Here is a 25,588-nt window from a genome sequence, read left to right on the forward strand (position 1 = left end):
TTACATACTCATGACAGACGACTAAAAAGCACCAACGAGAGGCTAGGTCTATTTCCAGACTTCATGTAACATTAGTGTATACATTACTTCATCACATTCACTCACTATGTTAAGACTTCATTTAATGTTAGCAATAACCTATTTCACTCTGTTTGTCAGTCTAGAAGCTTAGCTAGTAGAAATTTGTATGATGCACCTCAGGTATGGGAATCTTTACATCACATCTTCCCATATGCAAGCTCCCTGTTTGGACCCTTCACGGCATACGCCGAGGCGGCTGACGTGACAAAGTTTGTTACTTTGGACTTTGTTACCCTGCACAAAATGCAATGATGTCATATTTATATATATATGTCGTTTTACATAAGCACTTACATTCTGTAATGCATCTACAGACAGACACAGCATTTAAGCTTTTCACCCTTATGGATGAAGTGATTTGTTTCCTTATGAATGTGTGTGTGTGTGTGTGTGTGTGCGGGAGAAATGTTTCTGCGTGCATAGAGTTTATTTGGCCTTTTTAATTAAACACAAATAAACAAAAACACAACAAAACAAGACATTAGGATCAAGGGAACATGGACGTCAATAGTTGAAAACATCACAAACCTCATTATACAGAGACGCAGGGAGAGTAAGTGAGGGAAATGGAGTCACACAATTTAATGCACGGCAAGGATTCAGCCTTGTCTTTATTAGATCCATTGATAGACGTTATCATTACGCATTTTGTATTTTCATTTTACAAATTAGATATACGAAAAGACCTCGAAAGTAACATAATATCTGCATAACTCAGCCTATTTAAAAAAACATTTAAAAATCAGTTCAATGTCACTATATGTGGTTCGATTCAGGCTCTTTTACTACCACTATACATCAAATGCATGAAACCTCTAGGGGCAGTTAGGTGTCTTATACATGTACAAAGTGGTTTCTAGCTCATTAAATGGCCCCAATGTCTTTCTTTTCAGCATTCATACTGACCTTTTTATAGCCACTTTCATAAGAAGTGCTTTAGTGCTGAAAGGACACTTCTGCTACCCACAGAGGCCATGTTGAGCTGCTGATAAGCCTGTTTTGAAATATGCCTTATGGAGATTGTTTCCCACACCTATTGCTACCGGGGAAATAGAAAATCATGTTATGAATTCAGTTTTTAAACACAATTAGAAGCATTTTTATAATGTGAGGTGATTATAGAGGAGTTGTTAATTAGGTCACATTTAAACCTTTTAGTTAGTCTCTTATGTATGTACTCTAAATATTCAGTGACTCAGCCTTCCCACAGATACGTTGTACTTCGCTGTCCCACCGAAACAACAAATAACACCATTTTCTCTTTGGCCTTTTCAGGAACATGATTTACTGCTGCCTGGTGACACATGGGAAAGTAAGTAAGGTGTATGTCTGAGCTTGATTGAATTTGCAACATATTTGTATGTTCAAGAAGAAAAGGGCAGTCTGCCTTTTACTCATGTTCATTGCCTTACTCTGCAGATATGTTCTTCCAGTGCCTCTTTGAGTTATTATAAGTGTTCTCTTTTTGAATTTGTGTGATACTGTAGGACTCCATCAGCATGTAGGTGACACTTTGCAGTGGTGAGAAATAAAAAGGACATTTTATAAAAATCTTTATAAGAGAGACATTATTATGAATAGATAGTCTTTACTGTTATTATTAAAAATTCACAAGTCATGTGCATGTGCATGCATACAAGCAGTACGGTCAATAACGGGATTACTGTGAAAAACATCCTGCTACTACTATTACTGCAGGCAGTGGCTGTGCAGTGATTAGCTGCCACGAGAGCATTTGTGTGGTCCAACACTGATGCGGGAAGATTGATTGCTTAATTGTTTCTTATCTGTCAGAGTAATTTTTTCATGCACACAGCAAATGTGAATGTTGTGGAACTTTCAAACGTTTTTCTTATGTGATATTAAACTGAATATATTTGTATTTTTTATCACTTTTGAGACAAAAAGGAAAAAAGAAGATTTTTAGTTACATTTTTGAAATATTGTCCACAACACAAATAACTAATTGAGCTTTGATAATGACAATGATCGCAGTCTATCCCAGATTTGTGGTAAACAGGAGAGACAGGAAAACACTCTTATACCAGAAGTACAAAAATAAAGACGGGATTGTCCACATGGTAATAGATGTAACTAACCTCGTAACAGGCAGAAATGTTAAATGGTTTTACACATGCTATCCCAAGCAGGAATTAGTGGTCAGAAGAAGAAGTTTTCTCCAAGCAAACTGTGTGGGCTTCTGTAATTTAACCTTGCTGTTTCCCACCCAGCAAGAATGTGCTATGCATACATCACAGCGGGGGACATAACAATACTACCACACACCGAGGTTAACAACTGGGCTGTGAGTCATGTTTTCAGACCAACATCTCCTGAGATAAAGGCAGATCAATGCAAAGCAGATGTCTAATTGGTTCCCCTCTTAGAATAATACAGGGCAATCTGCATAGATTCAGGCTAAATTGTTCCCCAGGTTCTTTAAGAATGCAGTAACAGAGTTTAGCCTTAAGAAAAAAATGTAGTATGCAAGATCCCTGGTCTTGTGGCTGCCTCATTCATGGTGGAAATGCTGTGTGATGTGTTTCCATGGTAATAATTCCCCCATTCATTGACGCTGGCATGCATTTCTAGAAGAAAACAACTCTGCTGCCCTCCAGTGGATACATTGCACAACATCACAGTTTCTCTTTTCTTTAAAAAAAATATGGCTAAAATAAAAACCTCCAGCACTTTGATGACAAGTGCAATGCAGTAAATTAAAATCCAGTCACATATGTTGGAAATTATTCATACACACTATACAGTATATGCAGTAAAAGTACTGCAGAGATTAGATAGAAATGTAGAGTGTCTCTACTCCGAACTTTTCCAGCTTTTTTTAGAGCAGCCAGCCAAAACAAAGTGGGCACTCGATCAGAGGTGATGATGCATTTTTCAATTTTAGTTCCAGTCTTTGACTACTAACACACATAATGACTTTTTTGCATTAAAAGACAAACAAACATTTAAAAAAAGGCGTACGCACATTTTGCGATAAAACCTTCAATTACTTATTTCAGTAACGATCAAAGTAAAGTAAAATTATGTAAAAAAAAAAAGCGACTAGATGTAATAGAGGAGACAGTGGTTTGTTTATGTGCAACCCGTCAACACGACAAGGAAACCCTGCAAACCTGAGACGCTCTTTGATTGGCCAGCGACCAGAACGCTAAATGTGATTGGTCCATCTGTGTGCCTCTCCATAATCATTCCGACCAGAAACACGGACACTCAGAAACCGCGAGACCCAAAGGCACAACTCGTAGTACTCCGCAGCTTCATGTAATTATTTTTATTTAAGTAAATTAAGACGGCTTCTTTAATTAAAAGGGTTTTGAGCAGATAGTGAAGACGTAATGATGCCCTTCCAAAGCTAGTTCTTTTTATTTTCATTTTTATAGTAATTTGCTCCACTCGTTTCCTTTCATGATTTGCTAGCTAGCTAACTTGCTAACATGTTAACATGCCGGCACTGGAGCTTCAACACAGCTAGCTGCTGCTGTTAGTTAAAATAATACAGATTTAGTCTCAGAGTGGTTCGTTTACTGTCCGATATTTTATGCTTGTGTTGGTAAATGACATCTGTGGTAGTTTAACGGTGGTTAGCTTCTGTTTTTATGGTAAACGAGTTGACGTTGTATCGCTATCTTTAGCTATAATTACGTTGTATCATAATGTGTTATTCTTTAGTGATTTTATTTTTATTTTTAGCTGTTGACATCAACCTGCACATTGTTTGCATTAATTATCCCATCAGTTACTTTCACAGTATTTGTGTTTACTGTGCATTGTTCCATTTGAAAATCTAGGCACATTAACTCAATGCGGGATGTAAGTGAACATGTGTTGTAACTTTTTTTCTTCTGTCCACAGTTATGTCTTTCCATCAGGATCGTGGGGGTCCCAGGGGAGGAATGCCCCAAGGCCAACATGGCTCACCTCAAGGCTATCGCCCCACCAACTTGAGGCCGCCCCCTCCCCAGCCTCCTGTCCCTCCATACCACTATGACCCACAGACACCTCCTGGTTCAAGCTACCATGGAAACAACAGTTACATGCCTCCACACTCAGACTTCATGCAGTACCCTCCTCCAGCACCATCCCAAGCTCCCAGCTCCATTAACCAGTGCCCAGTGCGGCCACCTTTTCCCAAGCCCCCAGTCCGGCAGGGCTTCCCTGAACCACCGCCAAACTTTCCACCTCCTCCCTTGCCCAGCCCAACAGGTTGTCCAACACCAGGATCCCAGGTCTCAGCTCAGAATGCCTACCCCCATTACATGATGCCACCTATTCCACCACCACCATTACCTCATCCACCCATGCCTCCTCCAATGGCTTCTCAATCCATGAGCTACCACCCTCCCTACTCAATGAACTACCCCCATCCTCCCCAGCCACCTTTCCCTCCTTCCACGTTTAACCCTGGCTACACACAGAGCCAAAGCTCATTTAAGCCTGACCACAGCTTCAGGCATGGGCAGTACAAGTATGAGAAGCCCATGGACAACAGGAGGTCTCCAGAAAGAGGGTACCGCCACGATGACCACAGACAGAAAGCATATGGCTATGGTAGCCACAGTGATAGACACAAAATGGAGTTTCCTGGTGGGAGGAAAGATCGTGGGAGGAGCCCAGACAGACGTGCTAGGCCCGAGGGTGGACGACACAGGTCTGAGTACGACAAGAGCTGGACTCCCCCACGACACAGGAGCAGAGATCGCAGCAGGTACAAACGCAGCAATAACTGTCCTTAAGTATATAAGTCTGTGAAATTGCCTTTTTCTTATTATTCTCTGTACATTTGTCCTCAGAGAGCGGTATCGTCACAGAGAAAGCCGGAGATCCCAGTCGCCTGACAGGCACAGAAAGAGGCCACGAAGGTACACATGGACTCCCTTTACTCATCCACACAACTTTCCATTAATCCTCTTAATATATTTACAGATAAATGCGTTTTTGGTCACTTTTTAATTCAGGTTCGCTAGATTTCACATCAATAAGATATCTTTGTATATACAGTAGTTAGTAGTTACTTAAAGAGGTAAATCTTTTTATACTCTTTTTTCTCGTCTGCTTGTTATTGGATTATGAAATGATTCTGTAATTTCCTTATGTCCAGGGTAGTAAAATGACACATATTTTTGAGTACACTCTCTGTACTCTGCTTAATTTTTATGCATTGTTCCTGCTCCTCCTCAGCACATTGGCAGATGAAAGACCATGCAGCTATTTGTTGAATAAATGGTCTATATTTATATCCACTGTATAAGATATTGAGTAATTGACTTCCATCTGTATCAGGACTATTTTATGGTGAAGTAAGTGAGAGGAAAAAAAAAGGAATCTAGGATTGGTCAGACCGCCAGATATTACATTTAAGTATGTGATCCTTTTTGAATTTCATGGTTTTCTGCATTAATTTGTCACAAAATGTAATCTGATCTTAATTCAAGTAAGGAGTATTAACAAATACAATGTGCCTGAAGTAATAACACAAAAGAGATTTTGATCTTTAATGTCTTTGAGAACAACCATAAAAATCTCACAGTGCAACTGGAAAAAGTATGTAAAGCTAATTAGAGTCAGGTGTTACCATAATTTAAGAAAATTAGTTTGGAAGATGAATTCCCAAATGTATCAAACAATCCTTCAGGCTAATGTGAGAATGTCTGTACACCAGCTGAAACTCTGTAGAAGTCGGGTAATGCAACAGGACAATGTCTCAAAACACATCAGAATAGCTTTAGAAAAACAAGATCCGCCTTTTGGAGTGACCAAGTCAGAGCCCAGTCCTCAAACCAACAGAGATGCTATGAAACGACTTGAAGAGAACCACACATGAGACGTCCAAACAGTATTACAGAGTTAAATCAGTTCTGCAGGAAGAGTTGAAGTTATTGCTGCCCAGGGGGGTTCACACACTTTTTCCAACATCGTTATGAGGTTTTTATGGTTGTTCTCAATAAAGGATCAGAATCTTTGTGGTATTACTTTAGGCACAATATATTTGTTAATACTCTCGATCAGATCACTTTTTATGACAAATGAATGCAGAAAACCATAACATTCCAAAACATACTTTTTCTTTCCACTTTATGTGGGGGATCAGATTTTTCATTTCATCTCTACTAATTGTGATTTATTTATTTGCAGCCGGTCAACAAGCAGGGACAGGAAACGGGGTCGCTGGGAAGAGGAGAGGGACAGGCGGTCAGACGGCTCGTCAGGGCCGAGCAAAGAGCGCAGCTTCTCATCCATCAGGAGCAGAGACTCTGATGAGGCCTTCACTGACAGAGAGCGAGAGAAGGAGAAAGAGAGGGCTGAGGATGAGAAAGAAGAGGAAGAGCAGCTGAAACCTGCGTGGATCCGCTGCACCCATGCTGAGAACTATTTCTCCAGTGACCCCATGGATCAAGTGGTACAGTTGGCACTTCGGTTTTAATTCTGTGTGTCTCATGTTCAGTTGCTAATTCTATGTTATAATTCTTAAATGGTACACTACACTTAGTGCCCTTTTATAAGCAGTAGTGTAAATAAGACAATAATTAGATCTATCCAACTCACTGGGAGAGTTAAATGCTCTAATCTTTTTTGTGCAATTTTCCAATCCATTTTGTATTTGAGGTGTTTTTGAAGAGAAAGGTGAGAGCTCACTGATGCTGTATGGTTTTCAGCCTTTATGTAAGAGCAACACACACAATAGACGCCTCAGTCACTTTGAAATTCACCTTTACAGGTACTTTCTGATGTCTTTGAAAATTTTGGATTTCACCAAAACCTTTTTCTCATTTTAAACCCTGACCTTTACCAGTAGTCTCGGAATTCTTGCTTCATGCTATCCTCCCCACACTTTTCCCACAAATTATGCATCCTGGCAGAGACCAGAACTTTCAGTAAAACGTAAAGTGAAGGTAAATGTCGAGAAGGTAAATTGTCTTTATTTTTTGCCTCTTCATGGACAGATTTAGTACGCCTCTGTCTTTTTTGCTGTAGCAATGGGGATAGTGCCTGCGGGAGTTACTGTGGCTGCCTCAAGGGGCTGCTGAATCACACTGACGGTCTGTGTCACGGAGAGTGCAGCTCACACTGGTATAACCTTTGCAGGGACTGAAGGAGAATTCCTTAATGTGGTATTTTAATGTACTAATTATATTTTTTATATTTCATTAGGCCCTAATTGCCATTCTAATCATTTTTACCGGTGGTCCTTCTGTAAATCTAAATGCATTTCTATTTCAGCAGTGAAATGCCATTGTTTTTAGGACCAAAACTGTAATTGCAGTTAGTGTCCTGGAGATCCTAAAGTTATACTTTAAATTTATGCTTATAGCAACTCGTAGGTGCAGGCTCTACACTGCAACCTGACATGTTCTTTTCCAGAATTGTAACTATGTCACGGTGACACAGACTGCAACAGCTGTAATGGTTCTACTCGGTCGTACAGACCTTATCTTCCAATTTTCTGCTATATTTTCTGCATTGCAGTAATTTTAGGAAAAGTAACTGTCCAGTTTCAGCATGAATTACAGTTCACCTTGAAGTACACTGAAAAAACTCAACGTGGTGTCGAATAAGTGACATAAAATCTCCACTGCCAAGTATAAATGCTCACAACACAGCATAAACTACTTGTGTAGATTATGGGACAGGCGCTGTGTGAATTCAATGCAGAAACTTTACCCCTTTGTGTATTGTCTTCTCTCTATTATACACTATTTAAAAAACTAAAATTCCTCTATTATTCCAACGTGCTTATTCCAGGGAGATTCTACAGTAGTGGGGACCAGTAAACTCCGGGACCTGTATGAGCTCTTTGAGGAAGAGCTGGGGGGACGACAAGAACGAGCCAAGGCTGCTCGACCAAAATGGGAGCCACCCAAGACCAAACTGGACGAGGATCCAGGTGGGAACTATTGCCAAACACATACTTCTGATATGGCAAAAGCACTGTCATAGGTGTCATTATTAAGGCAGATTAGTGCAGTAGTCTACACTTATTTTAGCTCTAATTTTGTAGTGCTAAACATTTGATACTTGCACCAGTCTCTAATTGATCCCTGAATTCAACCTTTGTCTGCTCTTTTGAGTGATTTTGTTACTTTTGTCAGTTGTTCTTGATAAGTGCAACAACAACAAAAAATCACTTAATAAACGCTTAATACATCTGTTGACTATGTTTTTGTCATTGAAACGTGCTGTCTCCTCAGTAGTGCATTAGGCTGACGCAGAGATTAAGTTCAGTGTTTATGATGTTATCTGCACTGCTGTCAGATTGATTGTCTCCTTCAGCCCGCAGTAATATAAATCTCGCTCAGGGAGATCTAATTTGCTAAATATGTTGCTCCGGGCACTGACTTCACAATCAAGTTCTGCAGTTAAAAAGCTGATAAGAATTAAAGACGGCTCTGCTAAAAGCCACCAACAATCCAGCTGAATGGTAATTATAATCCTCATTTTGGTGCGAGACGAGTGACGTGTTTGAGAGACAAGGAAAAGCTTGGGTGTCGATGTCTGCAATAGCGCTTCACTTTTAATGACATAGGTGCCGTTAGAAAATTGTAATGAACTTCAACATTCAACCAAATAATGAAAATTTGCAGTATCATCTGCATTGTGTGGTTAATTATTCCTCTAGCAGGCAGAGTGCACGCAGTTTGAAAGCATTTTGACAGATTGCTTTACTCAGACTTTATGTTGTATAATACTTTGTGAGGGCACAGCTGAGCAAGGGGGCTTAACAACTCGACCTTCTCTGGCTCAGCGAATTATGTTTCAGTTGTCAGCCCCATAACGTTGGAATGATTAAAGACCTTTTTGTACTCTGGTTCCAGATGACAGCAGCAGCGACTCAGACTGTGAGTCAGATGGTGAAGGAAGCACCTGCTCCAGCAGCTCTGACTCAGAGGTTTTTGATGTCATTGCTGAGATCAAGAGAAAAAAAGCTCATCCCGACCGCCTGCACGAGGAGCTGTGGTACAACGACCCAGGACAGGTCTGTTCTAACAGAAAGGCTTTCTGGTTTAGTAACATTTAACCAAGAGCTGACATTTGCAGTGTCGCACATCAAAACCTTTTTATGATTTTTAACAGTTTCCGCTAGATAAAGGTGTAGAAAACAAACTTACCAGATGAGTAACACAAATAAGACGGCCCCCTTCATTTCGTTTAAACATGCAGTGAGTCGATTCAGTTTTAATTTCATTGCTTGAAGTTAAGTGCTAATAGCTTGTGTTTTCTAAATGAAAGTAACAACAGTACTTTCATTTAGCCGTCACTGAAGCAGGGTACTGTTTGTAATGCAACGGAGCATAGAGTTGCATAAATGTCATTTTTCACCAAATGAATATTAATGCATCAGTATAAGCTTCTGTAACTCTGTTAAACCCTATTTAGTAAAGGGAAAAAAATAATCTGCCATCAAACATAATTCTTAAATAAACAGTTTTATAAATCATTTTTATAAATCGTTTATCATAATGTAATTCATTGCAGTTCAGTCATTTGCAGTAGAACAAGACCTAAAAATCAGTCAAGCTGATCCAGAATTAGCTTATTGCTATAAAGTGTGAAGTTAATTTAGTTAGCTTCAAAGTTGATTTAAAAAATACTGATTAACTGTTATAAGGACTTGAAAAAACAGTGAAAATCAAGTGGAACTTTATCATTACTAATTTATTCAATCTTTAAGTTGCCTCTCATAGTTCTAGTTTGGGGCGTACATCTACATGAATAGTATTTAACTCTGCCCATCGTAAATTAAAACATCTCTCTGTGACTAGCTAAAACACATTTTCAGTTTATATTATGTTGTCAGATGTTAAACAGCAAAACAGGAAGGAAATCTGTTCCATTGGTGAAATATTTGTAATGGAGGCATGCCTGAGTAACCCACAGCTAATTGGTTGTTGTGTAACCAGCAACAAGAACATATTGGTGCCTTTAAATGCAGGTATTTGATGCATTTGCAGCAGTATTTGACTGAAGGCAGTGGATTCAGATTTCTAAGAGCTTTTGGGATCGTTTAGTTAATACTGGGGATTGCTTGCTTCAGTAGACGAGATACTTTGAGGTCTGATATTAGTTTTTCCTTTTAGAATAAATGTAGTTTTCAAGGCTGAAATTCATTCACTCTAAATAAAACATAAATGCAGTTGCAGGCCAACAGTTTTATTTATTCCATTTTGAGTTTGCCTTCCATTGCCCCGACACTCTCTGAGGAAAGCTTAAAACTCAAAACTACAGTGGAGAAATAAAGGTCAGGAGTACGCAGTTTGGAAATGTAACATCTTCAGCAGCTCCTGTGTTATACATGGCAAGTGGAGCAGTTGTGTCTGATTTACGTATTTTCTTTCTGTCCAGATGAATGATGGTCCCTTGTGTAAGTGCAGTGCCAAGGCCAGACGTACAGGGATCCGCCACAGCATCTACCCAGGGGAGGAGGTATGACACGCTGTGAATAAATCACCCTTTCACAACCTTGAGGTTATGCCACACAGGGGCAAGGACATTATTCTAGTCAAGCTAAATGCATTTTCTATACAGAGACCTTTCTTCTATTGTGTTAAAGGGACAATAAGTAGCATTTCATCATCCCAAAGAACCAAATGATAATATAACATCGGTAAGAATATGACAGTGGAGTTTATCTATACAAATGATTCATGGGTTGTTTTACCAGTTGCTGAGACTTCTAGTTTCATGACTCACTTTCTTGTCTGTGTCTTGGAACAAAACTCCCACATAGACGCCTCTTTGACTGAGCAGCGCAGCACATGTTAGCAGAAAAGGCGTAAAAGAACAACACATCTCAAAGCTCTTTCATCATCATTGATTTTTAGATGTCATATTAAACTATTTACACTTAAAGAGAAACACGGGCTTGTTTAGGAGGCGTTAAAGTCAATTAATGTTGCTGCTTTTCCTTTTGGTTGCCAGCAGAGATCAGTGACAGTCATGGATTACATAATGATTCTGTTAACCTATGGCAAAGTGTTTTGCATGGACGTAAATTAACATCAGCCTCCGAACAAATGCTTGATATAGCAGATTCCTACCTATCCACCAGTTTTGCAGGCATGTATACATTAGAAAGAGGTTATATTATATATCTTTGGATGGAAAAATGAGCCAGACATGCCCCCTTGTTCTTTAGTTTGTTGACTAATTGCTTGTTACATTAATTATTTATTTATTAGAGAAGGATGACTCCTAGTCTGGATGACTGCAGAGACGAATTTACAGTTGACGTCATCAGCGAGTGCATCCTGGGGGTAGCAAGTGACCCTGTGTTAGAGGTTGATTTGGGGGCTAACACCGCACCAATCACAAAAGCAATGTTTGGAAAATGTCCATTATCCTAAGTAAAACAATGATAAAAGATTATAGAGGAGCAGATGGATCTGAATCGTGTGTATTCCTCAATAAAAACACAGGCATACAAAGTCTCTTTTCTTGATCGACTGCGTCAGATCAGTAAATAAATCATGTTTGTTTGAAGCACTTGTACATATCTTATTCAATAACTTGTGTGTTTGTGAGTAGAGCAGGACCTCCATAAATGCTAATGTTGCAGTTATGCTTTTTCTTTTTTAATATTTTATACCATGAGATCACCTGTTGTGCAGAAGCAAACCAGTGGTATTTTCTTTGTGTGTGTGTGTGTGTGTGTTAGGTGGATTCTTTGTTTTTAAACTGAACCTGTGCTGCTGGTTGATGTTTTTCGATAGCTTAATTTCTCTCTACATGTGGAGCTAACTGTAAATGTGTTGACCTGTTAAAGATGATGGAGTTTGAGTTTGTTGTTGTTGTTGTTGTTTTTGCAGCCTGTGAAAAATTGTCGTCCAATGAACAACAATGCGGGAAGATTATTTCACTACAGGATCACTGTGTCTCCTCCCACCAACTTCTTGGTATGAAGTTGTTTTTTTTTGTCAAGACTAAAATTTGATAAAAAACAATTTTAAAAATCTTAAAGAAAAAAAATGTTTCACCATTGTGTTTGAGAGCTCCTGCTGTTTTCTGTTTCAGACTGACAGGCCGACCGTGATTGAGTACGATGACCATGAGTACCTGTTTGAAGGCTTCTCTCTCTTCTCCCACACACCTCTCACCAACGTAAGCCTGCTTTCTTCTATTAGCAGCATAGACAATAAGCCATGAATTTTACACCGCAGTAGTTTCAGAGTTTGGCAGTAGGTGTCTCCATGCAGTCCTTCTCATCAATTATGCCCATCTTTTAATATTTTATCTTAATGTTATTTATTTACTTTTGCAGTTGCTTTCGCTGTGGAGGCAGGGGTCACACTTAGTTTTCTTGACCATTGTGTTTGATAGAGTTGTGTTGAACCTCAACTAGGTGATGCAAAATAAAAAAATCTGTTTGCAACTTTAAATCTTCTGCCGTTTTATCCTCATTGAGTAATTATGCTAACGACCTGAAGACCCAAAGCTCAGATGACAGTTAGAAACTTGCACACCATTAATTCTGATTGATAGCTGCAACTGAGAAGTAAACAGGAAGTCAGCACACTGGTGCTCAGTTGTACTCACTTCACTTAGTAAGACATGCCCTTCATTTTGATGTAATTTCACCTTTCGTAATGAGTTGAAGTAACTGAGACAGTCAGATTTCCTTTTAATTCAGAATTCAAAAAAGATAATGATGTTAATGATGATTTTTCATATGCAAAGATTATTCATACACTTCCTGCATCTTGTGGTTTTAATTAGAAGTTAATAAAACTGCATTCAGTGTTCACACTCTTTCCTTTGGCTCCTCATTGTGGACACGTGCAGACACCTGAGTATATAAGCTCCCACAGCTCATACTGCATGTCAGGGCCAAGACATGCAATCCAGGGAGCTCTCCAGACAACTCGGCAATAAAATTGTGGTGAAGTCTGGATCAGGGTGAGCGTATAAAACATCTCTAAAGCTCTGAGTGTTCCCAGGAGCACAGTGGCCTCAATAATTGTGAAACAGAGGAAGTCTGGAACCACCAGGACTTCTCCTAGAGAAAGGTTTCAACTCAAAACACTGCGTCTGCTCCATTACCTGGTTAATACCGTACCTATGGTGAAAGATGCTTGTAGCAGCTTCATGCAATAGGGTTAAGGGAGGCTGGTCAGAATTGAAGGAAGGATGACTGCTTAAATCCAAGGGCCACATTCACAAAGCTGTCTGAGCCTAAACGTTTCTCCTAGCAGTGAAAATCAAAGAAAATTCGTAGAATTATCACATTTTCTAAGAATTTCCCCTTAAAGTTAAGACTAGTAGAGATAAAAATGATTCACAAAGCATCTTACTGTAGTACAGCGATGCCGTGTGTCTGTTAGAACCTTCTGTCAGCCGAGTGATAAGTGATAAGACAAAGTATTGCAGCCTCTCCGTAGCTTCATATTGTAACGTATACAGACCATACAGAGTGGACTCCCCCACCGTTCTTGGCACAATTGATGCAGCACAAACTACATCATCGCACCATCAGAAAATATACATAACATATTTCATTTTAAGAGAATGACTGATTGTTAGTGTGGACGGCATGTTAATGAATTCTGCTACTAAAATAGACCAGGCCAGTAATCAGTATCAGCTTGTAATATATTCTGTAAAGAGAATTCTTTACATCCAGCTGCATTAATAACTAATATTTACATAAGTGAACATGGAAATGAAGAGTCAGTTTTAGGTCTTCTAGACCCCCATCATTTACATCAATATCAAATGATGTTAACATGAACACTGACTGACTTTTGTCCTTTCCTAGCTGACAATTTCTCTAAAAAGTTCCCTGAATCACTCTTAGGCTGCGTCTCTCAGCGAGGACTTTCAGGCTAAGTTAGGAGCTCTCTGAGAGTTTTCTAAGAAGGTTCCTAAGAAACTAGTTTTTTTTATCCATTTAAATTTCTCTCTTTTAATGACTCAAAGCCCAGTGCTATATTCCACCCACGTCTACTGTGAATTCTCTTGTATTTTATGTGTGAGCCTACCTAAAACTCTCCTGTGTGAAGCATCCGGTTCCACCATCACTACTATTACCTGTCTGCATGCACAAACCAGCAGCCGCATACGATGCCCTTCTCCTACCACATGTGTGTTAAAGCAACACATATAATTTAGGTCAGCGTTTGAGTGAAAAATCCCTTCCTCCTCCTTTAACTGCACTGTCCTCAAAAATAACTTCAAATCGGCTTTTTGGCTTTGGGTCGACTTCTTTGTTGCCTGGACAAAGTGCTCCTCTCTTGCAGTGCTGACCTTGTCGCAGAGTCCTCTTCCTCACTTTCTAAGGCCCATCAGTGACTGTCAAACATAAGAGATGTCGAGACTTAAAATGACCCTCTTTCACTGTAGCCATTTGAGCCGTGTGCCTGACTTTTATCCCAAGGAGGCAGTTTAAAGACAAAGGCAAAATATAGATACTGTATATATGTGCGCTTTTATATTTTCAGTGTCTCCATGTGTTTTTCTGACATGTTTCAATAATAAACTACTTGGTCAATATCTAGCTTGAAAAGAGCCCAGAGGATTAGATGTGATTTGAACTGGATAATTGAAGCAGCTCTCGTTAAAGGCTGGGGTAAACGCTTCGCGGCAGTGTGGGGATTAGGAACCTCGGAGCATGGTGATATTAGCCCCCCACTAGTTAGCCGCCGGGATAGGCAAGAACAAATGTGACTCCCAGGTTAATCTCTTAAAATGGACCCCCACGCTCTGACAACAAAGACCGTGTAACTAGGGAGATTAAACACCAAAGAGGAGGCTTATCTATTTAGCAAGATTTGAGTTACTTCATTTTAAAGAATCAGGTGCACGCTTATGTGTGCAGAGGCATGCGATTTGTCGGACTGAGTGTTTGCACATGCTTGGATATAAATTGACCAAAGGTTGTGCACGTTTATACGCATATTGCAGTTAGTTACAGTGGGATTTCTTGATCGTGCACACTTTTTCTTTTCATGCATACGGTCGTGAGCACCGTTTTGGGCGAGCTCCACAGCAGAGATGAGGTTTTAATGAGTTTCCTTGAAAAGCTGTAACCTCTGCCTAACGCCATGGTAATGAGTCGGCCTGTGCTTTCTTCTCCTCGTCCTCTGTTCCTTTCATCATCACAGATTCCATTGTGCCGTGTGATCCGCTTCAACATAGATTACACCATTCACTTCATAGAGGAGATGGCACCGGAGGTCAGTAAAACCCTACTTTATCTCCCAGCTCTTTCGCTCCCCTTTCTCACCCCTTTTGTTTTTATCTCAAACGACTGAGTCTGAGCACAGCTGAGCCACACGTAACCCTCACACCTCAGTGCCTGGGTGAGCGAAGGTGCTAATCCTTTTAGAAGAGGGAAAAGATTTTTTTTTCACCTGCTGAGGTTGATTACATCAATAAGGTGGATTATGTGATACAGTTACAAGAACTGGATTTCCTTATCAGTCATATCAACATTATCGTTCTCCATGTGGCACGGTGTGTTTCTTGAGTTTGCTCGTACTGTATGCTGTTATTAAACACCAGCCTTTCTCCTGTGCACAGAACTACTGCGTCCGAGGCCTGGAACTGTTTGCCTCCTACTTATTCCAGGACATTCTTGAGCTGTACGACTGGAACCTGACTGGTATGAATCCCAAACCAAGGGGCGGTTTTACAAAAGCCATTTGCAAGCACAGATCACACACGTTGACACTTCACCGTTGGCTCATAATGTTATTTGTCTCGTTGTTGCAAATTCGTCTGCAATTTCCGAGTCTGTCAGGGTTCTTACATTGTAATGTGGGTGGATGTTTTGATAGTGAAACGGGTCAAAATGAGAGAGGAAATGGTCTCATGTTGCAAATTGCAGCTTGTATGTTTCAGAAATGGTGAAATAGGCTCCTGGTCCACTGTCGGGAACCTGATTTTTCTGCATTAATTTTACTTTGGTTAGGAAATATCTGATGTCTGTGTCTCAAGCGTAGACAAACACAATGTGCTGAAGGGAATAACACAACAGTATAATAATGTCTTTTATTGACCAAATGCATTAAACATTCACATTGTTGATTAGAAAATAATAATGAACCCCTGAATATAGAAACTGGTTGAACCTTCTTTGGCAGCAGTGAGCGCTTCCTGTAGCTCTGAATCAGAACAGGGCAATTTTCTGAAGGATTTTTAGACCTTTCTTTCTCACATAACTGCTTCAGCTTAGACATATTTTTAGCACATTTGGTGTGAATGGCTCTCTTGCGGTCATTACACATCTCTATTTGGTTAACTTCTGGGCTCCGACTGGGCCACAGAAAAAGGCTTTTTTGCCTTTGTTTTAACCTGCACTGTGAGTGTTTGAATCATTTATTCAGTATATAACACAACAATACATTTATTAGCATGTTTTGTTTTAGTATAAATAGATATGTTCAGGGGTGGCTTAATGGTGTAGGCAACAGATAGGCCTCTCTGTGTGGAGTTTGCATGTTCTCTCTGTCTGCGTGGGTTCTCTCTGGGTAGGTTAATTGGTGACTCTAAATTGCCTGTAGGTGTGAATGTTTCGCTCTATATGTGTCTCCTGTGACCCTTAACAGGAAAAGCAGTTAGGATAATGGATGGATGGATGGATACATTTGTTCATTAATATAACTTGAATAAGGACAAATTTAAAGTATAGATAAATGCAAGTAAAATTGCTCACTTAAATTTTTCTTGTTTAACTTAAGTTTATCCATAACTGTTATTTTATGACTTTCAATTTTAAGGGTTTCTGTTTGTGGAGAAAACTGATCAGAAGTTTTTAATTAAAATTTATTGAGGTAGCAAAGTAGTAGTAATAAATTCTGACCATATTTGCATTGTTTTATTTTATATATATATACTCAGTTGTACTGAGACTGTACGTCTAAGCGAGTGTTGTATGCCAAAGTTTGACAAAGAACTAATGTCCTATTTATATATATATTTTTTTCTTTTGCCAGTGGACTTTGCAACATAACATTACATATGTTTAGTATTTTACTATAATACACCTATTGGGGTCATAATGAGCAGTTAAACATGTGGACAGTGTTGAAGTTTCTCACCAGAGGCTGAACTGTCCAAGATGTAATTACTATATTGTAAATTAAGCCTCCATGCTCATCAGACATTATCATAAAATACTAACAGAAGAGAGCCGTCACTGATAAGATTTGTGGTTAAAAATGAATTCTGATTTATAATGGCGATAAGACTGTCGAGCAACATAATGATGTATCCTGATCCTAGACATAAAAGCTTTTAGTTGATCTCTGCCCTGCAACAACAAAATTCTGCTCCTTTTTTCAGGTCCTGACTTTGACAGTGAGGCCTCTGGATGCCAGCGCTTTCATTTCATGCCCCGTTTTGTCCGGTTCTTACCTGGTAAGCCTGAACTGCTTTGATTTTCTCTGTCTCCCCCTGGTGGCTAGTCAAGACAGTTCCCACTTCTCCAGTCTAAACACACAACAGAAGAGACGCTGCACGTTTCCACTCATGTCCAACATTTCTACATACGCTGATGTTGATATCTGATGTGCTCTCAGCAAAATGATAGGGTTACTTGCAGAGCCCAAGCTGCTGTGCAGCTGCGTGGTATTCTTCTTGGAAACACATGATGGTGCTGGTGCACTATGATATTGCTACAGTATTTGTTATGACAGCCGTGCCACCTACGTTCTATCCATCAAAAAACAATTTCTCTCCCAGCTCTCCCAATTTAGTCAGCCACAAACACTTATCTGCTTCTTTTTACAAAAGCACAAAGAAACTGTCCAGTGTCCAGTGATGTTTCTGGTATGATCTGTAGATTGAGAGCGAGAGGAGACAGTGAGTTAAAGTAAGTTGTGACGATGGCGTGTTTGAAAATTACAGTACAGCAAGAGTGTGTTTATTTGTTATTGTCTTAATGCATTTCCAGCACTGAGTGGGCAATGGAGTTCTGAGTATCTGCCCATGTGAACACTTGTAAATGGAGGTTAATCAATTTTGCATGAGGGTCTATTAAGCTCACTCTGTTTGACCTGGTAGATTGCCTCTCCATCTGCCTGGCTGTATTTCTCTGCACATACAAACATATGAGACTGTCTTGCTCACTCCTTATTTTATAATACAGATTTGAATCTCATGCCATATGCATATCAATATGTGCCTCCACGTATTGTATGGCAGCCGCCCCTGTGTCAATGTGCGTGTTCACCTGTGTGTTTCCAGAACAATGCAATTGTGATTCATGGGGACATTTTCATAAAACCTCAGTGTGGGCAGGGGTGAGGAGGTGTCAGTTGCTTGTATAAAAGTGGAGATTTTCTTTAAGATAAGCCTAGTCATTTGTTTATTTTTTGCTTTTTTTTCGGGCGGGGGGGTGCAAACAAATGCATCAGATGGAAGCTCAATGAAACATTTTTCCCTGTGGCAAAAGTCACAGCTTGTTTAATTTCAAGCTGTAGCTATGAAGAAGAGATTTTAGCATTTTTTTCAATTAACAGTGAATCCCTGGTGAACCGTTTGCCTCGTGGTGGTATTTTTATGCTTCTGTCCATACATGCATTCATAATTGTTGTTTATTTATGTTAATAAATTGCCTTAGATGGCGGGAAGGAGGTGCTGTCCATGCATCAGGTGCTGCTCTACCTGCTGCGCAGCAGCAAGCCCCTGGTCCCTGAGGAGGAGATTGCAGACATGCTGCAGTGGGAGGAGCTGGAGTGGCAGAAATACGCCGAGGAGTGCAAGGGCATGATCGTCACCAACCCGGGCATGGTGAGGCCTCAGCTTCTTTGTTACGAGAGGAGGTGGCCTTGTTGGCCTTTTCAAGGGCATTTGTCGCCCCCCCTAACCCCAACACTGCAGGAGCAACCTCACCTATTATCCCCAAGGGCGTTTGCTGTCATCAACACTATTTGGGCCAACGCTTCTATGTCACAAGGAAGTTGGTTAACCTTCTTGTCTGGTCCATATTTTAAGGGATGTACAGTAATTGTGTCTGGGTAAAGCTGAGGCTGTCATTGCTAACTAAAAGGTTGCATATGAACAGTGAATATGATTGTGTAACCTTTGGTGTGGGTGAGTTATTGCTGCTCTTCCTGACAGGACTGAATTGTTGCCGTCTTGGTTTCCAGATAGGTGGGTGTATAATAGTCTTCCATCCATAGACTCAAGTCAGGGTTTGAACTGCCTGTCAAAGAAAGTATATTAAAAAGATCATAAATAGAGACTTATTCTGTTCTGTAAAAATAGTATAATCATTGTCATTTTCTTATAGTGAGTTGGATTTTTTTTTATACTTTCATTCGTTTAGAAACAAACAGATTAGTCTTAAAATATGTCCCAGTACTCAAATCAGTTGCTTGATGTTTTATGTGAAATTATTAAGATTATTTCCAGGTTAGGTCTGTATCACCCAAACCGATTGTTTGGCTGCAACTCACAATAATTAATCAACTCTTTATTTAGTTAGGAAGTAGATTTAAAAAAAACAAAAACAAAACAAAAAAAAGTATACCCATCACTACTGCCTTCAACCCAACATAACATTTTGAAATTACGTATTTGAACCACCAATAGTCAAAAATCCAAACATAGTCAAAGTATAATATTGTAAAAAAGAGATAAGTAGCAAATTATCAATTTTTCTGCTTCATAATTTATTTAAATGGTGGATGGATCAGCAATCATCGACTGTCTTTCTAGTTCCTTATTGTGATCAGAGGCTTCATATTTGGTGCAGAAAGAATGTTTTTCTGAGGTAACGGCTTCAAAAGCGTACATAAAATATTTTTTCAGAGCTAGAAGGCCAAGTTCATCCATGTTCTAATTTCGCAGAAATCTTATCTGCTGTATGTCAAGGTCACATACTGCTCCAAATGAAAGAATCCACGGACACGTTCATGTGATTATTTCACACAATGGCATGGGTCACAAAAAAGGGCAAAAGTGTCATTGACCTTCAATCAGCTATGGTGCATTAAAGCATAGATAAACAAGCAGCAGATGCTAAATGGTGTAGCGTATATATTTGTAGCATTCGCAATGCATTTGTGTTGATACTGTAAACAGGCAATCATCAAGCCTTCCATCAGGCCAATCAAACCTGATTATGTCGCTTAAAAGGCAGAATCAAAGTTGGCTGGCGACCTCTTGCCCTCAAATCAACGTCTGTATGCAGGCCGTGACAAGCGAGCGCGGCTGATGTCAAGGTTAGCCTGAGCCTCGAGCCATCTGCCGTGCCCCTCATCACGCCTTATGCTACAGCCCCTTCCTCTGATCTCGCAAAATGCCTGACAGGCAAACTGTGATTTGGGAGGCAGCTGAGGATGTGTTGCTTGTCAATCCCCTCACTGATAAGAGCGTCAGAACTTAACTAACCATCGCTGACAACGCTCTATCGTGCTTGTCCTACAAGCCAAATCTGGGCCTCATATACTGGTAGCAGGTGACTGATGAATAATGGTTGCACCATAGCTGCAGTGGCTTTAGAAATTATTCAGGTTCCTTCCCCTTTAGCACACTTTATTATTTTGTTCATGTAATGACAGCAGCAACAAAACCATAATGACAAAGAGAACACTTTGTTTGTACTTTATAATGACTCACTGTGCCCGTATCTTTTCCCTGTAGAAACCAAGCTCAGTGCGAATTGACCAACTGGACAGGGAGCAGTTCAACCCAGATGTCATCACCTTCCCCATCATTGTTCATTTTGGGATTCGTCCTGCTCAGCTCAGCTACGCCGGAGACCCTCAGTAAGATCACATACATGCACGCAGACATACACAATCATAAATGTCAACCATCCAACCGAGTACAGACATTTCCCCTTATAGCTCCCACCCGCTGCGTCCGTCTCCTCGCTCTCTCCACTTCTTATTCACCGACACTCTCCCAGGACACCGACACCAGAATCCTACGTGTCGCATGTCGAGGAGGACGAGAACAGCATATGTCGGAGAGGAGGGGAGATAGATAGAAAGGGAATAGAAGGATGAGAAAACGAGCAGCGTGACATTTTCACATGCATCGTCACGGGTCCCAGGTTTCCGCTGGGTGCCTTCGCCATGGGAGCTGCTGCGGTTTATGTCTCGTGAATAGTAATGCCACACACACACCACAGGGCTGCTGTAGGGAATACTGTACTGTGCTGCTGCATAATTAACACAAGCAGTGTATTAGATCATCAGAGCAGCAATCTCTGAGGTGTTCAGAGGGATGTGACAGCACCACGTCAAGCACCAATCAAGTCCGTACACAACTTGGTTTCTGCACTCTCATTCTAAATATAAACCTGTGGATTTCTCTTTACCTCACATATCTGGTCTCAATCACAACAGTAAGGAGGAGGTGCAGGAGGAAAATGGTGATGATGAAGACACAAACAAGAGGCTGATCATTAGGAAATCCATTTAGATAGACCTAGTGTGCTTCCTCCCTCCAACTAATGTCCTCTCCCCTGCCGCTACATTTTAGCCGTCTGTCCATTGAGCGCTTTCATCCCTGTGCACCCTGCTGCCATGTCAAACTTCTCAAAGCAGCAGACAACGACAAATTTATGGATGGACTGGGACATCATTAGCTGATGCAGAAACGAGTAGTAAGAGACCAGTGGAAAGGATTTCTACCACCGCTAATGATGCGTGTAGCGAGGGCAGGAGTTGGTGTTGATTGTGGCGGTGGCAATGCCACAGAGAGGGAGCCTTGGACACAGCAGCAGCATATATTAACTCAGCAGACTGAAGAAGCTGTGTTGTCGCTTTCCCTTCATACTGCCCACTGAAGGCATTTGTGTTCAGGGCCGCCACTCAAGCTTCTCTAGTTCTTTCAAGAGTGCTGAGGCAAGAATGACGTGTCAGAGGTCAGGGAATGTAAAGAAAGGGGAGCAGAAAGGAAGGATGGGTCAAGACAGAAAACCACAACAAGAGGTATGAAACGATCATGGAGGGGAAAGAGAAGAAAATAATATAAAAATCACTCAGAAAAGTCCAAACTAAATTCAGATAAATGAAAGAGGCTGACCGTAGGAGCTGTGACGCGACCCTTCCACTGTGGCTCAAGTTTGAATTCAACACTTTGACATTTAACCCTCACTGGCACGCATACTGTGACTCTTACAAGCCTGAAGCTGAGCACATCATTTCCATACCCTGCTCAGATTTTTTTTTCCTTCTCCTGGCACACAATGAAGGAGGGCTTCCTGTGTGATCTATTCCCACGATTCATGTTTCTGTGCGTCAATTTTCTCATCCGCGGTGTTTCTGAAGTTTTCTACATACTTGAGAGGAGTAGCTGTAATGACTGTGATTGGACGTTGTCTCTCCTGTGAATCAGAGGACACTTGCACATTCTCAGCTTCGCTTTTGGGCAGCTTTTGAGTTTTTAATTTGTTACAGTGTCAGATTTACAAAGTTTAATCCTTAGTGAATCAGTGTTTGAGTGTGTTTATGCTATGGCAAGTAAATGTGAAGACACAGACTCACAAATGTAAATCAATGTCAATATAAGACGTGTTCTGCTATCTCCTATTATAAATTTAAATGCAAAAAATACATTTGGTTTAAGAAATGGTAACATGTTTTAAAATCACTCAATACTTTGATTCTTCCGAGTCTCCCTCTTGCTGGTCAGGTGTGACTTTTTCCGTCACAATGCTTGCAATGGCTCTGTCATTTTTAATGAAGCTGTTGCTAGACATTTAGCTAAAGGAGGCCTACAGTTGGTTGTGAGAGTATCAATATTGACCTTTGCACATTTTATTGTGTTGGTGATGTAATTTGGAATTAAACCACAGCCTGCTTGGAGTTTGCCAAATTACATTTTAAGGACTCTGAGAGGACGAGGAAGGACTGACGGTCTACAATTCTCTACGGGTAGAACTTCAAGCACTGTGTTTGGTAAATTCAAGGCACTGCTCATCACCTGGCTTTTATCCTTCCTCTGACAATGTATGGAGGCGGCACCATCTGGATGTGGGGGTTGAATTCGTCACCAGGGGCCGGTAGACTGGTCAGAGTTGAGGGAAGGATAAATGCAGGCCAAATACAGAGAATAACTTGTAGCTTACAGCAAAGACAACACTAAAGTGACTTCAGGACAAGTCTCTGACTGTCCTTGAGTGGCCCAGTTAAAGCCCAGACTTAAACACTACATAACATCTGTGGAGACACCTAAAGATGACAGTTCAGACATTTCCCATTTAATCTCATGGAGTTTGAGAGGATCTGTCAGGAAGAATGGGGGGAAAAACTGCCCAAATCCATGTGAGAGACTTATCCATGAAGACTCAAAGCTCAAATTGCTGCCAAAGGGGCTTCTGCAAAATACTGAATGAAGGGATTGAATACTTTTGTAAACGAGAGATGTTGTTGTTGTTGTTGGTGGGTTTTTTTTTTTTTTTTGATTTAATCATTTTGCTAAATTCTCCTAGAAACACTTTTTTCACTTTGTCATTTCTCGTCACCGAGTGCCGATTGCTAAGCAGAAATGGCAGCACAATGAAGTGCAGCCGCTGTTTGAATGCCAGAAAATTAATACCAGAAAACATTACTTCAGCAGATAGATGAAGCCAGCAATATTACAGATGCTATGTCTTTAAAAGGGTAGAGACAGGAAACAAGAGAGAGGGGGTGAAGAGAAAGAAAGAGGCAGCATATGCTAATGAAAGCATGTGCACAGAGTGGCGAGAGGCACGGCAGTGCTACCCTGAGAGCAGACAGCGGATCTGTGGAAAGGTCATTGGAGCGGATTGGGAACGAGGGGGCCTCCCAGGCTGGATAGACTTTCACTCTCTCTTTCTTGCTCCCTCTGTCTCCCGTCCGCTCACACTGCTTCAGTGCGGAGGTGGTGGTGAGCTGATAATCGGGGCAGTAAAGCCGTCTCATTCCCTCGTCTCAGTCTCTAATGAAGTCCCCACTATTAAAGCTCTATAATTCTTCTATTCCACAGTACAGCCCCACCTCCCCTCCTCTCACTTCATTCCTCCACCCCTCCTTCTCTCCCTTTCCTTCTTTCTCTCTGTCAATGCACCATCCTGTCCCTCAAACCCCCACCACCTTGCCCCTCCATCCCACCAATCATAATTGAATAACTCTGGGTAAATGAGGAGAAAGTCTCCTGAATATGGGCAGAACGGTCACACTCGGCCCTCAGTGCATCAATCATGAGGTCTGATTGAAAAGAGAGTGGGGGTGGGAGGGAAGAAAGGGGAGGTGGTTAGTATGGTGGCTACATGTCACCTTGCCGATAACTCCCTGCCTCTTTTCAGATGCAAATGAGAGCAAAGACAATGGGATTTTATAGAAAATGAGAATAAGGACGTCGTGGGGTAACTCTTGAGCCATGTGTCAGCGCTGGTCAAATGTTTCATGAATTACAGCTTTTTTACCAGATAAGAAACTAAGGTGAACTGCAAATCATCACTCAGTCTCTGTGTGCACCTCTGCTCACAGTTCAAACAGTGGACATCTGAAACACACAGAATCTTCTGTGTCCACTGCCTCAATCTGAAATATCTAATGCAGTAACGGCCGCAGGCGAGTGTTAAATTATGTTTAATATCGGGCAAACTGCCGATGAAATATTGATGTGTTGTTGTAAAGCAGGAGAGTGGGGGGGGGGGGGGGACAGACTCCTGTCAGCCTGACACCTCCTTATTTACTGTTGGCAGGTACCAGAAGCTGTGGAAGAGCTATGTGAAACTACGCCACCTGCTGGCCAACAGCCCCAAGGTCAAGCAGATCGACAAGCAGAAGCTGACACAGAGAGAGGTGGGTTGAAAGACAACAAAGACTCGTCGATGTTTTGTTTTCGCGTTCTTGTTCTAATATTGCCAGGCGGTGTGTGGATGTTGTGCACTTTGCTTTTAATTTTAAAAATGTAATATGAGGCATTTTTACTAAACACAAGCAAGACTGCCAAACATCGAAATAGACGAGGAATATTAATATTACCTTGAGAAAGATTTTAGTACATTAGTAACATATAAGCCAGACATTTAATATAATTACCAACCTGCTGCCTTTCACATAATGAATGTGTTATAATAAAAAATGACTTCACTACATATATGTAGTAATTGGTTTTCCTGTAACCTTACTTCGACTAAACAGTCAAATTTATTCAACATTTACAAGCAAATCTCTCCTCATTACTCACCAAAGGTTGGATGAAATATCTGTAGAAAATGGAATATTTTATTTTGGAATCGTTTTGAATACAAACATTTTGAGCACATTGTTTGGCCTTCGCCTCTCACAGATTGCACCATTCAGAACTATTTTTGATTTCAGACCTTTTCCTTCAGCACAGTTTCTGCCAGTTAACTTTGCTGTCTTTCTTTCAGTGTGCACATGAATGGAAGTGTTTCCATTTTGGTGGACATTTTCTTAAACTGAATAAAGGACAGGTTTCATATTTTTGTTTAGTCTGCCTTAAAAAAAAGTCAAGTGCTCATATGTAGTATGTATATTCAAAATGTTTTCACTGCTTGTAAGAATTCCTCCTATTCGTATTAGCCATTAAAAACAATAAAGTA

At 40.6% G+C, this 25,588-nt stretch overlaps 1 protein-coding gene across 1 annotated transcript in view; it reads left to right on the top strand.

Annotated features, from left to right (window-relative positions):
- The first annotated feature begins 3,309 nt into the window (after positions 1-3,309).
- Positions 3,310-25,588, top strand: part of drosha (drosha ribonuclease III) — an 83,849-nt gene continuing 61,570 nt past the window's right edge. The window contains exons 1-15 of the mRNA XM_026363628.2: positions 3,310-3,363; positions 3,955-4,807; positions 4,893-4,961; positions 6,235-6,499; positions 7,843-7,984; positions 8,913-9,073; positions 10,441-10,521; positions 11,904-11,990; positions 12,109-12,195; positions 15,195-15,266; positions 15,613-15,694; positions 17,377-17,451; positions 18,656-18,825; positions 20,683-20,807; positions 24,722-24,821. Coding sequence (XP_026219413.1) covers positions 3,957-4,807; positions 4,893-4,961; positions 6,235-6,499; positions 7,843-7,984; positions 8,913-9,073; positions 10,441-10,521; positions 11,904-11,990; positions 12,109-12,195; positions 15,195-15,266; positions 15,613-15,694; positions 17,377-17,451; positions 18,656-18,825; positions 20,683-20,807; positions 24,722-24,821 — 2,367 coding nt within the window. The 5' untranslated portion in view covers positions 3,310-3,363; positions 3,955-3,956. The remainder of the gene's footprint in view (positions 3,364-3,954; positions 4,808-4,892; positions 4,962-6,234; positions 6,500-7,842; positions 7,985-8,912; positions 9,074-10,440; positions 10,522-11,903; positions 11,991-12,108; positions 12,196-15,194; positions 15,267-15,612; positions 15,695-17,376; positions 17,452-18,655; positions 18,826-20,682; positions 20,808-24,721; positions 24,822-25,588) is intronic.

The sequence above is a fragment of the Anabas testudineus genome, chromosome 2 (assembly GCF_900324465.2).
Source record: "Anabas testudineus chromosome 2, fAnaTes1.2, whole genome shotgun sequence".
Lineage (NCBI taxonomy): Eukaryota > Metazoa > Chordata > Actinopteri > Anabantiformes > Anabantidae > Anabas > Anabas testudineus.